Source organism: Lycorma delicatula, chromosome 9 (genome assembly GCF_047948215.1).
Source record: "Lycorma delicatula isolate Av1 chromosome 9, ASM4794821v1, whole genome shotgun sequence".
NCBI lineage: Eukaryota > Metazoa > Arthropoda > Insecta > Hemiptera > Fulgoridae > Lycorma > Lycorma delicatula.
Window position 1 is genome coordinate 84,230,511 of NC_134463.1, and position 15,569 is coordinate 84,246,079.

The window sequence follows — 15,569 nt, forward strand, 5'->3', positions numbered from 1 at the left end:
TGAGTACTGAATTTTAATTAACTCTATAGCCCCTGATAGGTCATTGTATCGTCAAGATTTTTTATATCATATGTAGTTTTTAGATGAACTTAATAAATTAATTGTTACAAAAAAGGCTTACTTAACAAAAAACAATTGTGTAAAGTGCATCCCTAAGTAATCGTAATATGTACAACTTTTTATTTATTATTTTTTTAATACCTGTTTTTATCTTTATTTTGGAGGAATTTGTATGATGTTAATGCTTTTCCTTATACTCAATTTTTATAGGATGCTGACCGCACATGAAATAAATAAACTATTCATTTTCTTTTATTCTTATTTTTACTTAATTTCAGATCTAGTATGGAAACAGTGCACAAATATTGTTTTAAGTCACTGACAATCTTGCAGTAGTCTAATATTTTCCAAAACCTGTAGTTTTTGGTCTTCTCTTAATTTCATTTTTAGCTTTTTATGTCTACCTACAGAATACTTTTAATTCAGTGAAGATAAATGTTATATAGTAGTATAAAAAAAATTAACATTTTATAGAAATCTATTTTTTATTCTTTACTTTTTATGTATTTTAATAAGAAAAAAGCTTTTTGTTATTAATTTTGGTGTTTTAAAATATTTTTAAGTGCATTTTTTGTTAAAAAAAAGAACACACATACATGCATAAATTTGAATGCAATATATTTTTTGGAAAAAAAATAAATTATGCGTCATAGAAAATTGTACTGCTAATAGCTCTAATGAAAATCCTATCCAATTCAGCATTTAAATCATCAGGTATGGCCATTATTCTTTAGAAATATACAGATACCATCAGTATAAAACAGGCGCATGTTATATGTCCAACTCTAAAGAAATTTGTGCTTTACATATTATTTTTAAGAAGTTATTACATTCTAACAGTTTAATTAATTGTTTATAGAATTAATTTTTTCCATTTACTGTTAACAGTTTTCCTCCTTGTTTAGTGGTTTTAAAAAGATCTCTCCTTCATCAAAATTTTTTTATTAAGTTTAATTAAAAAAAATAAAAATAGCACTAAAGAAAGATTAATTCTCTAAATAATTTCTTCTTACATATACTAGGATTTTCATGAATTTTTTAGTTATATAGATATAATTTATTGAAATCTTTATTTGATGTGCCACATAGGTGGCAGGTACATAATTTCTGAAATATATTTTAATATTCTTTCCATTTAAAAATTATCAATTCTATAAAAAAAATATCAGTTTTATGACTATATTTTAGTCAGCATTTGATGGTTTATTTAACTTATATCATTGATTTGTATTTATACTATTTGAAGAGGAAAAACTGGTAAAAATGGTTTTACTGCTACTTTGACAATAATGATCTAGTATATATTTAAGATTCCTATAAGTTTTTTAAAAAATATTTATTATTATTATTCTTTAAAGTATTTGTTTAATTTTTATTTATTGTTGGATGTATGAATTTTATCAGGCCAGCTTTAGAAAAATTAAAAGAATGCACTTCAGAAAAAAGAAAATTAGTTGAAGAACTGGAAGAGAAACAAATGAAAATAATAAACATGGAGGATAGATTATTATCATCTCAAAATCAATTAGAAAAAACCATACAAAAATTACATCACGCTGAAACTTTAATTGCTGAACGAGATAAAGAAATTGTTTCAATTGAAGAACAGTCACAAACTGAAATTGCTTCAATTAAATCAGTAAGTTTTTTTTAGAGTTTAAAAATTTTTTATTTAATTAATTATTTATCTTTGCACTGTTATGCAAAGATTACTTTGCACTATTATTTATCTTTTGCACTGTTCTGTGTTTATATATTATTTAAGTATTAATTTCATATTAATATGACATTTATTCATTTTTATATTTGTATTTTTAGAAGTTTAGTGCTGAAGAAAAAAGGCTGAAAGATGAACTAACAAGTCTTCAGGAGATGATTGAATCTGAGAAGAAAGCAAAAGATATCGTAGAAGTAAAATTACGGGATTCTCAGTTAGATGTGCAAAGACTTACACAAGAGGTTGATTGTTTAAGGGAAAAATTGCAGTATATCACTATAACTCAAGACAGTTAAGTATTCATATTTTATTTTTATTATTTATCTGATTAATTGCCAGTTCACCTTTTTTTTATCTACTCTCCAAAAGGTTATATATATATTATTTTTCTAAAATCTATCCTTTCAGGAATCATATTCCTCTGCACTATACAAATTATATTATCCAGTCAACCCAAGTACAGAATTAATAAAGTAAAATAGGATGACACCTTATTCCATAATCCAAGCAAGAGCGCTTTCGCAAGTACCTCACATCATCAGTTGCTCTAGATTTGAAAAAGATTTTCAAATCTTTCAGATTTGAAAATCTCTTACTTGGATTATGGAATAAGGAAGGTGTCATCCTATTTTATTTTATTTTATTTTATTAATTCTGTACTTGGGTTGATCGGATTAATATTATATATATATATATATCAATTGTATTATTTATCATTATATTTCTTACCTTTAAATCTGTATTGCTTTAATTTAGATCTGAATTGCTATGGAATTTCCATTTTTCATAACAGTCTTAAAATTGTTTATTTTATTTGTAACTTATTCATCTTACTTTAAATTACAACTTGTTTAGAATTTTTATGATACACAAATTTCTACATTAGTATGTAAATAAGTAAATAAATATAAACAACAAAAATTTATTGATATTTTTACATGACATCAAACAGTAAAGACTAATTATAAAAATTGAATCAGATTTGGATAGATTCATATCAGATATACAGATTTATATATACACATTCAAGGACAAAATCAAGTACTAGCACATATTAATCAGATGATGGCCAACCAATATCTGTTGCTTGAAAAATTACTTTGAATTGAAAAAATTGCAGTTTATTCATATTTATTACCTGAATTAAGAACAGATTGTTAAATATAACTAGCAATAACCTGCTCAATTTTTTTCAAGCAAATATACTCAAATATTAAGTAGATTTCATAAGAAAGCTACCTATTCCAATGGACGACTTGAAAATAATGTGATATTTAATAATTAAATGTCCGATGTTTACTCTAATATAAATGAGGTCATAGTTTTAAATGGACTTTTATTCAAAATCAGTAAAAGATCTTTAATAATTAAAAATAAATTATTGTTTTTATTTTTACGTAAAATATCTATTTTTCAAACCGAATTAATTATCCAATTTTAAGGGGGTTTTTAAAACCCCCCAAATTACAAAATAGTTTATTTCATTATATATTTGGACAGACATTATATGTTTTAGACAGATTTCATCAGAAAGCTACCTATTATAATGGGTACCATGATTCGACTTCCGGAAAATTTCGACATATCTTCGCGTTTCACATCCTCCAGACCTTGAAACCATTATCAGCTCAAAAATGTATATATACATTTATATATTTCACTGTGGACACGATAACTGCCGTAATTTTGCGCCATCACTTTCAAATTGTTCCTTAAAATTAACTTATCCGAAAATCTCGGTCAAGTTCGTTAACGGCCAAAATCGGACCATGGGAATTAAATGGGAGGAGGGGCTTTTTCGAAAAAACAAAATATCGCTATAACTTTATTATTAAGTAAAATATTGAATTTGTTTAAAGTTCCTACTATTCTTTGGATAAGGGCCTAAAACTTATGTAAATAAAGTTTTTTTTATATAACTAACCATTGGTCCAGGAGATGGAAAAAATAGGGTTTAAAGACAGAAAACATCATACCTCCCTTCATAGGCACAGTATATAATTGGTTTAAAGTGATCGTTAATCCTCCAAACATTCCTCAAAACCTTCGTCTGAAATAATTTTTGATATGACCAACCCTTACAGCTAGGGATAATCAAAATGTTGCAGGAATTGTAAGAAGATGGGGACTTGTAGTATGCTAAACATTTGAAATTTTTTCACATGAGTAAATTTGAAGTTTTTCTTAACTTTAAGGTGGAAATCTTTTTTATCTCCTACTTAGCACTGGTGTAATTTACCTCTGCCTTCTGGCATATCGAAAGGGATTTTTTTTTTAGCTTGACAAAGTTTCTCAATTTTTTTTATTTTGTTTAACAAAAATGATTCCTGCAATGAGTCCAACCTTCAGCAACTCTGTAAAACTGGACGTTACATCAGCTGGTGGGGAGTAAGGGTGTTAGCCTTGCCCAGTAAAAACCACTTTCCCTTTTATAGTCATATTGATGGGAGGCTTATTTTTATTTGACATTTAAGTAAATAGTATAGTATTGCTTGCTTGTTTTCTAAAATTTTGAATTTCTTCCCAGTTAGAAAATAAATTTGAATCAGGTTAGATTTTCTCTACAGTTTTATTTAAACATAAAATGGATTATTTTTCTGTTCATAAGCTATTTTGGTTTTTGATACAATGAGGTTTTTTTTAATTTATGGTGTGTGTTAATTTTTTAAACCAAATACTATATATTACTGGATCTAGTGAGAAATTAGTTAAAATAACGACACATATATTACTTGATAAATAATTGAATAGCATTCTTTTTAATATTTTCATGTTATCTACATTTTTGTAAAGTGTTTGTTGAAATCATGATTGCTGTTTTTATTGTTTCTTTAAACATTCTTCTATGAACTAACAATATTCCTGTGACCCACCCTCAATAAACCCCTTATTAGGTCGGGTTTTCAGAACTCTATTCAATTTATTTAACTCATTTTAATTCTTGCTACTTTTCTAGAATTACTAGAAGAAGAAAGAAAGTTACATCAGGAGAATATTAATAATTTAATGGAAGAAATAAAAACTCAGCGTACTCGTATGACACAAATGATTGAAGAAGCAAGACACGAATGTGATGAAAAAATTAAAATTTTAGAAAACAAGATTAAAGAATTAGATTCATCTAAAGCAGAAATCTCTGCTGAGCTGGAAACTAAAAAAAAAGAACTTATTCAAAATGCTATTGCATCTGAAACTGTTGAACATCAGGTTAGATCTATCATTTCTATATTTTTTTTATTAATTACTAGATTTTTTTTCTGCAGTTTGTTTCTTGTGAATGTTGTTGTATCTCTTTAGTCATAGTAAATAGGTTTTTCATGACACTGTGGTGTGATGAACAGTAAATACAAACATTTGCATTACCTGAAAGATATGACCTATCCTAAAACAAGAAAAAAATGTGCTTAAATAATTTAGCAGCATTAAATAAAAAAAAATATCGTTATCATTTTGTGCAAAACATGAACACGCGCGCGCGCGCACGCGAACATTAAAATCTGGAAAATTTTCTTTCAGTTTTTTTAGTATTTTGGGTTCCCTAGATATCAAAACATCAAGATCCAGTGAAATCCGCATATGTCCAAATTGTATGATTACAATACTTTCCCTTCTAGATCTATAGCTGCACTATACTGCTATCTAGATGGGAAAGTAATAAAGATAAACAAAATAGAAAATTCATCACATTTAAGTATATATGCAAATATTGAGAAAATATCTTTAAAATTGATAAAACATACAATATGATATTAGAATAACAAAATAAATTATTGCATTCAAATTTCAATTAATAATCAAATAAAATGCTCTTGCAATGTATAAACTGAACTGTTGTGATTGAACAATGTTCTGCATTAGTTGAACTGGGCACAGTTTCAAATAGGATGCAATGAATATAAAAAGCCCTCCGATACAACATAGAGTAAACATTTGCTAACTACCTGATAAAATAGAAATCTATCAACATTGACAACAAACTTCATATCTATAATACAAAAAACAGAACAGTTATATACTAAATGAGCAGACATAATTAAAATCTTAACAAATTTTTTAACCACATTTTAAATATTGTTTTGCTTAACCCAAAATAACCACCAGCAATAACTTTAAGCTGACGTCAGATGAGAACAACAGCACCAATCACTGAAGATGTTCACAAGCTTAGTTGAAAACATTTTAAAGTTATATGTTTTTATAGAATTTGGTTTAATTTTTAATTTTAAAACTATATTGTTTTATCATTTATAAATGAATTGCAATCAGATTTTTTTTCAAAAATATATGTTATAGTATTCTGTTGAATTGTATTCACTAAAAGGAAAAATAACTTTGTAAAGTAGCTGCATGTAATTAAGTTGATTACCCAATAGTTAAACTAAATTTAAATGTCCTTGACTATATTCTGGTAAATTCAAGCAGATAAACACAATTAAATTAATTATAATGAATGTTTTATAAATAGAGTACATTTAATTAGTTAATTTTTACATGTACAAAATAAATAGTTTCTTCATTGTGCAATAAAAATTTAAAATTAATTTCAAAATATGTTGCAGTTAACCACCAGTTGGGCAGCCATGGCTCAGTTAAATATAAAAATAATAACTTAAGAGGATTTTCTTTTCAAAACACTGCTCAATAATTTATTTACTCATTCTTTGTAATAAATAAAGATATTAGACATTTGCTGGAAAATGAGCCTAGGATGCTTGAATGATAGAATTTCATGCTAATCACTATTGTCTGCATTTGGCCCATATTAAGTTTTTTTTTATTAATATTCATTTTGCATTTCACATCTCTCAGTAGAGTGTAAACTGTATTTATAGATCAGTACTTTGTCTTTCCCATTTATAGACAGTCTTGTGTGATGTTACAATCACTAATTGAACCCTACCAATCGAAGTACATTGATAATGTCAATATTCAAACCCATGAACACATTAATTGTATCTTCACTTGGATTTAAAATTAATTATTACATCATCACCAAACAGCTGATTTTTTTAATCATTCATTTAATTAGCAGAGTGAACTACTTTGGTATTATATTTTATAGCCTGCCACTAATGAAGTACAATATCTAGATTCTTCTTTCAAATTTAATACAAATCAATCAAGTAATTGAATCAGTACAGCTGCAAAATCATTCACTATCTCCTCCTCCACCTTTAATAGAATCTTAATGCGCTATGAAAGTTGATTTAAAACTTAATCTTAACTTGATTTAAATCTTAAATCTTAATTTGAAAGTAAAATTTAATTGGTATGTATGCAAATTTAAAGTTTTTTTATTTTTTTCCAATCATTATGGCCTTGTAGAGCACATTAGTGATAAATGTTTTTGCATAAATTATAAGCAGGCTTATCAACAAAATTCAGAAACTTTATTGACTAACTTAGAATTTATAAAAATTATTTTTGATCTGTACAAATCCCTGTAGTGCATCCCTCCAATGAATATCTCTGAATGAACACTTATAATGCATCAATAATAAACAAATGCAAAATAATTTATAGAATTAGTTAAATCATAATAATAATTCATTAATTTTTATATTTACTGTTGCTTTTTAAAAATCTCTTTTTAAGGTGTTGAAAATTGATTTGTTGAATGAACATTTAGACAGAAGCCATGAATATGCTAACAATTTGGAGCAAGAACTGTCATCATGTAAAAACAATATTGATGTTTTAATTAAAGAAAATAATAAGTTAAAAAATGAAATAACTGAATCCAACATTAAAATATCACATTTGCAAGGAGTAAGTATGTCATATTTTATTTAAGCAATCTTCTTAGATTAGTATCGAATATCTTCTCCCTTTAGTCCACATGAAATGTTATTTTAAATTGTACTTAAAAAATGTGTAGTATTTTTAACTACAATAAAAAAGAGATTTTAGAAATTAGAAGAATAAGATGTTTGAAAATGCTTTTTATAATATTAATTATTCAGCAGTTAATTAATATATAGTAAATATGATCGCAGTTTTAATATCAACAATTAAAATATGATAAAGTCCTGATTATATCTGGATGCAATTTAACTATTTAGTAGCTTATTAAGTGGTGGGTGAGACCAAAAAATAAATTTTGTATTTTTGAATGTATTTTTATTCCATTCTTTTCAGCCTTTTGCTACCAATCTAGTTTATTTCTTTTTCAGAATTCAAAACAAAATTTTCTCCACATCTCTTTTAAACTATGAAATAACTGTATTCATGTATAACTGTCTTCATTTTGTATTTCAAAATTTTTAGATTTGTATTTCGATGAACATATGAAATAATTTAAATATCTAAAACGAATTCAAAATTTTGGGTATATTGTTTATTCTATATGATTGATGACATGTTGGGGACTTATGCTAAACTTTTACAGTTAAACTTTAGTGTGGTCTTAGATTATGGTTCAATAGTAGACTCCTCTGCTAGGCAGAGGGGTACAAAAATATTGCAATTAATCTCTGTCCAACTAGAACTTGTCACTAGCTAACATTTTGGTAAAAAGTAATGAGCATTCTATTTGGCAATGGCAGGACCAATAAAACGTAACATCAACATTTTCTTTATGACCTTATTTACATGCTTTAAAGTCATTTTATTGATTGTTCCCATTGTACAGCTTCTATAGTTGTTCAAGCTATTTATTTTCTGCCTTTGGGCTTAGATTACTGGGTTTACATCTTGTTCTTTAGTTGTTTTATGTCGTATTCATGATTTTGTATAATGCATGGATCTCAGCCCACCTTTATCCCTCTGAATTGGGAGTTTACTGTAAACATTAAGTTTTAAAGGGTGTAGAAAAAGATTATCAGGATTTGGGTTTTAAAGCTATTTAAAAATTCTTAACTTTGACTTAAACTGTAATGGGTTACAAATAAAATGAAACAATAACTCTTACAATTTTTCTCTATAACTGTTCAACGTGACCACATTTTGTCACTCAGCATATATCCATCCAGTAGGAGAGTTCATCCTATCCTTTAACCAGCTTGTCTGGAGTAAAGGAAGCGACAATTGCTTCAATCCTATACCTCAAATCAGATAGATCAGTATTTAGCAGAGTTACATTTACAAGATCCTTTATAAAACTCAAAAGGAAAAATCACATGATATCAGATCTGTTGATCTTGGAGACCTCTGCAAAGAAGCTCTTTTATAAGGTCCATGCCGTCAAATTCAATGATTGGGGAAAACATCACTCAACCAATCCCATACAGAGTTATACCACTGAAGAGATGTACCATTTTGTTGTCAAATTTTCCGTTTCCACCTTGCAGTAGAGGAAAGAGCAATAAACACTTCATATCTAAAAAACAACTTCTGTTACGTATATTCAACAAAAAAGTGTGGTCATAAATTTGCCATTTCTTATTGTAAGAGTTTACAGGGATTTTCTAACTCCTAGTTACAGACATTATATGTGCTAACTTTTGCACTAAGAAATGTTGACTCCTCACTAAACGCAATACAATAAAGAAATCTTCATGCTGCAACATTTCAATGGTGAAATCTGCATGCACAGCATAGTCTGTAGGCTTCAAAGTCCGTAATACCTGTAAATGATATGGATGCAAATCTAAGCATTCCTTTAAAACAATCCACACCTACATCATCAGCATTTCTAGTTTGTAGCTGACCTTCTAAAATGATTTTCAGGACTACACAAGAAAAATTTCTAACACATCAACATTTTCTTTGGAAACTCTTGGCCATTTTATACTTCTCCCTGTACACAGATATTCAGTCATTTTAAATAAATTGTGCCGTTGACAAACATTATTGTCTATTGAAGGAACACAATTAAACTTTCTGCAGAACACATGTTGCACTGCAACTACAGATTCACATTTAGCAAACTGCAAAACTCAGAAGCTTTCTCTTTAGAAGTCGCCATCTTTGCCAGTGGTACTGTCGACCAGGAAAATAAGGAATCGATCTATATCTGTATGCACAATTAAAACTACTTTTTTGCTCTTTGGTTTTAGACTAAAAAAATAATGCACACCTCACCCATGTGATGTAACAAATTAAAACCTCAATATTTTTTTTTTGAACACCTGGTAGAATAGATATTGATATGTAAAATAATACTGTAATCTAAGAACAGGTGTTTGAATGGTTATCAATAGTTTTAGGATGGTAGTCTTATTAATCCATTTGTAATTTTGTTCTCATGTCATCCATGAACCACTCCAAAGAAAGAGTAATTCTCCTACACCTAATGAAGATTCTCTCTTTGACTTTGTAGTAATTACTACTACTCATCTTCTTTAATAAATAGTAAGCATGGTGTAACCATACCATGTGGATATGAAAATAGGTTAATCATAAAATTCCTAGCCTTAAAGATAAATTTAATTTTATGTTACAGAAAGTATCTGAGGAAAATTTACTGATTGATCAACTTAGAAAGGAAAAAGCAAATGAACTGCATTCAAAAGAATTATTAAAACAAGAAATAGTTAAATATCAGAATGATTTGTCAAATGTTCAGCAACAATTATTTGAATTATATAAAAAACTAGAAGATTTGACTGTACAACATAAAAAAGAGATTGATGAAATTAATAAGAAAATACAAGGCATGAATGAAATGAGGTAGGTACTATTTATATTTAAGAAATGGGACCCTTTTTTTAATTCAAACTTTTTTAACAACATACTGAGTAAAATTTATGCATCACACAAAAACTACTGGACTTTGCAGATTTATACCTTAGAGGCTTGGAAATTATCTCCAGTTAGAATTCATGATATTTCTAATGAGAGTTAAAGATATAAAAGATATTCATTAAAGAAAAAAATTAATCCTTTTACTTCATTATATTTCTATTACCATATACTAGAAAAAGACCTTTGAGTTCAAATCTATATAGTAAATCATCTAACCTAATCTGTAAAATATTAATGTTTCAAACATTTTATTATTATTTTTAATATGTAATTTGGTTAAATTTTCACATTTAACAAACTTTTATGGTTTTTGATTATTTATTTTGCCTGACAATATTGAATTATAAAAAGTTAAAAAAATATGCCCTCAAAAAAGAGAAGTAACATGTCTTATTATTCACAGTCTGCTAAAAGAATGAGAATATTTTGATCCTCTGAAACAGCTGAAGTGCATAGTACTTTGTTAGCAGCTGACCAAGAGCACAGTGCCCAGACTTCAGCTGTAGCTTTGTCTACAGCAGGAGCTTATCAGAGCTACTACGTCAAGAATGAGGAAAATGGTGGAGGAAAGAGAGAGCTTATCAGGCTTTAATTGTTATTTACCCAGTATTATTCTCACAACTGTAAGGATAACGAACACTGTGGGAAGGGGTTCAAGGGGGCAGAGCCCCCTGCCTAGACAGGAAGGGCTCGCTTTGCTCACCCTGACCAGCCAGTTTTGTAATATTTTAAAAAGGTTATTTCAAAAAGTATTTTTAGCCATCTTAATAGTTATTTTCAGCAAGTAGTTGTGCTGTTGATTTCACATTATCATAATATCAGCTGATATTATTGATATCTGTTTTGAACGATGCCAATGTATGCATGACGAAATACTTAGAATGTGGTTGAAAAGTATATTTGATTTAAATCTTGTGTATTCATTTATTATGCCATTATTGTGTGTATTTCATAATGTTCAGCTATGGTCCATCTTTTATGTATATTTAGAATATCAGAATTATTGGTAAAGTGGTGAATTTTTTATTTGTGTTATCTAATATTGGCAATTGTTAACTCTATTCATTGTAGAGAACTTAAAATAATTGATTGTAACTTTGTTGTGCAGTTTCAGACAGCAGATACAATGAACACTTGAATGCCCTTTTTGACCAATGTAGAATATTATCTATTCAGAACAGTTTAATTTATTTTCACAGGAGCATTGTTTGGTTGTTGCATACTGTCATCATCATTAGCTGGTTTTCTGTCTGATAGCAGGTCACTTAGACCACCTCTGTCTTCATTCATTTTTGTCCCAAGTCTTCTTCATCCTCTTGTGTTTTTCAATCTTCACCTCATCTGTTAACTTCATCCTTCTTCTTTCTCCCTTTCTTTGTTCTTCCACTGACCCTTCCTTTGTATTTGTCAAAATTCTATTTCCTCTAACCACATATCCTAACCAGTCTCCTTTTCTTTTCTGTACTTCTGGCATAAGAGCTCTTTCTTCTTTAATCCTATTCATTATTTCCTCATTCAACACTTTTTCCATTCATCTTTCTACATATCCATATCTCAAAAGCCTTAATCCAGTTTCTCTCCCTTATCCTTAATGTCCATGCTTTAGTCCCATTCAACAAGATACTGCATAGTTACTAACTTATGTGTGTGAAGCCTGTTTGTGAAGTTAAAATTTGGCAAACTTTTTCCTTAACTATTACATCCAAAATTTTACTATGTAATAATATACCCTCTTCTTACTGAGGGCTTCTTTTGCCATCACAATTCTTCCTTTTATTTCTGTTCACTCTTCCAGTCCTTTGTTACAAAGTACCCAAATATCTATACTTTTTTATTTTTTCTATTCTTCCTTCTTTGTCCTTACCGCTAAATCCTTTTTGTTGTTTACTTCAATTACTTTAGTATTTTTATTATTCTTTCATACATTCCTTCTTTCAGGTCTATTAACTATCTTTGAAGCATGTGTGTTCCACCAACTAGAATTAACATAACATCAGCAAACCTTATAAATCTTATCGTCCTTCTATATTTACATCTTCTCTTCTTCTAATATATTCTTTATAATATCTTCAATGTAAGTGTTGAACAGCGTTAGTGAGAGGCAGCATCCTTGCCTAACACCTCAACCTAGACAGACCCAGTCAGTCAGTCATATTCTTATTTATTTTCATTGCTGCCGTTTATCTTATGTATAATTCTGCAATTAACCTTCTGTCTTTCCATTCTACTTTTTCTCTTTAAGAATCTCCATCATTTTTTCCTTTGATTTCTCTAAATGTATGAAAACAGACTCATTCCTCTTCTTCTCTCTAAATATCTCTAAGTATCTGTAACCCAATGGTATCTCTAGTTCTTTTCCCTTTCCTGAAGCCAAACTATCACTCTCCTGTATTCTCTTCCATTATTCTTATTATTTTCCATTTTAGGACCTTTAAAAATATTTTAGCAGCATGGTTTATTAAACTTATTTTTATATTCTGAACACTTTCTGATATACCAGTTTTCTTCAGGATAGGTATCATTATTACTGTACAAAGTCTTCAGGCCATTCTCCTGTACTATACATCCTATTACACAGTTCAGTTATTTCTTCCACTCCTTTCTCCCTTAAGCATTCATAAAATTTTATGGGAAGTTCATCTACTCAAGTCGATTTTTTATTCTTTGTTTCTTTAATTGCATTTTGTACTTCATACTTTAATATTGATACTTCTTTATTCTTTTCAGTTATTTCTCATTCCTTTTGCATGTTTAGTTCCTGAAATTTCTCTCTTATCATATTCAGATCCTCAACATATTCCTGCCATCTTTCTCTTACTTCTTTATCCTCATCTAGCAGTCCTTATTGCCATCTCATGTTTGTCATCCTTATTCTCAATTTCCCTCATTTTACCATTCCCTTTCCATTTATCTCATGTAATGTTCTTCTTCATCTTCCTACAACACATCATACTGTTCTTTTTTCTAGATCCTCAATATCATTCAATTTCTCCTTCCATCACCTTCTTTCTTTCAATTTCCTTATCATTTCTGTTGTTACTCCTGGTTTTTTGGCTCTATTTTCCTCATAATAGTCTGCTTCTTCCTCTACTGTACTTACTGTGGCATTCTCATCCAGGTTTACATTACCCTTTTTGCTTTCTTTAACTGCCTTAGCTAGTTCGCATTGTTTTATTTACCTAATTTATGCATTACAATCTGTTCAACTAGTGAACAATAAGTAAAATCCCCACAGCCCAATGAGATTAAGATGATATGTATAACAAGTAAATGGAGGTGTAGTCTTGTAAAAATAAGACCGACAGTTCCTGAGTTGTGTGGTTATTTGAACCCCAACCACCAAAGTACACCAGTATCCACTGTCTGGTATTCAAATCTGTATAAAAGCAACTAATGTTTACTAGGATTTGAACCTCAGAACCATCGAATTTAAAAATCATCTGTTAAACAACTGATTTGTAATGATGAGTTGACTATTAGACCAGCCTAGTGGTTCCCATAGTTTTCTCATCCAATTTCTTCAATTTTCTAAGTTTCTTTCTGCTTACTTCCTTTAAAGCTATTTTCAGTTCTATGAAAAGTAGCACATGATTGCAAATTGAAATTTTCATATGGTTGATTGTATAATCCAACATTTTGATGGTCTATTGATGTTAGGAAGGACATTTTATTTCTTATAACAAATAATAACAATGTAGGAAATAACTGAGAAATACGTATACTGCTAATAATAATGACAGTGGAAATTATAATAAAAAGCAATAATTTACTTATTATATTTAAAAATTTAAATTGAAATATACAATAATGGACCTCCATTTTGTTGAACAAAATAATTTATTTAAGAGAAATTTCAAACTATTATGTTTGCTATAGTTATTTTAATCTTAATCCCAGAAATAACAACTTAGTTCCAAAACTTAACATCTGTTTGTGATCAAATGAAGAAATGATAAAATTAATTTTATTTTTTTTTGGCTTTTGTTAAATTTTTATATTAGATATTGTCACTAAATATAATTTAACTGTTAAAATGTAAATTATAAAAGTTACAATCGGTAATTAAAACTAAAATATATATATCAGCTATTCCTTATGTATTTATTTCTTTAGTACACAATTACTGTTTCCTGTATGATGATGAAAAATTAATTCTGTAGCATGTGAAAAATTTGAAACCTTATGGGATTCAAACCCCGAATCTTCTAGTCAAAAGCAGAGTCATTACCACTGCACCTCCACTCCACATAAAGGTTTGCAAAGAGTTGTAAATTTGTTTATTTCCAAATGATGTATTTGTAGTAAAAAAAGCAATAGGTAAGTTTCATCTCTTTTCAGCAGATTGAGAGTGTTAATAAAACAACTGTTATTATGTTATCATTAGTGTAAGATGTACAAACATTAAGCAGTTGTCTTTCTGTTTGGAAGATCAGATCAGAGGATTGCTAATTGACAATTACTCATGGGAACCAATGAAATTATAAAATTTAACTTTGAAACAATGAAATTAAATTAACCAGTGAAACCAAATTTACATTTAAACCTAAAGAGGTTCTATTAAAAACATTTGATAACTTGAATACACTTGCTGATTAAAATAAACTGATACAACTTTCTTTTGTAGGAATTATGTATTTAAAAATCATATGTTTATGTAGATTCTCAATTATTAACAATGGAATTTTTTTATATTAGATTAAATAATGGAATATTTATGTGGCTTTTTTTTCATGTGCAAGAACTAAAGAGGTAGAAAGGGCCCGTATCCTGCAGTGTGCTATAAATAAATATCTAGCTGAAGGTAATAACCATATTATTAATACAAGTATAATATTTACAAATGTTTAATTATGTGTAGTTTGCTTTTAGACTTAATTTAAAAATTTCTTGACGTATTCACTGGCTGTTTCAGGTTTTCACAGAAATTTTTCATAATCCATTCACATGGAAGCTCCAATTTACTCACTTTTAGTGAGTAATATTGACAGAGTTTTCAAATACGACTATACCAATTACACCCATTTGATATATTGGTTAACACATATTTGATTCTTTTATTACAGTCGTGAACTGTGATTTGAATAAATCTTTTATATATATATATAAA

At 28.4% G+C, this 15,569-nt stretch overlaps 1 protein-coding gene across 1 annotated transcript; it reads left to right on the forward strand.

Annotated features, from left to right (window-relative positions):
• Window positions 1-1,136: 1,136 nt before the first annotated feature.
• Window positions 1,137-15,310, forward strand: LOC142330693 (uncharacterized). The gene is made up of 7 exons (XM_075376140.1): window positions 1,137-1,156; window positions 1,465-1,699; window positions 1,879-2,068; window positions 4,734-4,984; window positions 7,373-7,546; window positions 10,161-10,387; window positions 15,202-15,310. The coding sequence occupies exons 1-7, from the start codon at window positions 1,137-1,139 to the stop codon at window positions 15,308-15,310; spliced, it is 1,206 nt and encodes a 401-aa protein (XP_075232255.1).
• The last annotated feature ends 259 nt before the right edge of the window (window positions 15,311-15,569 follow it).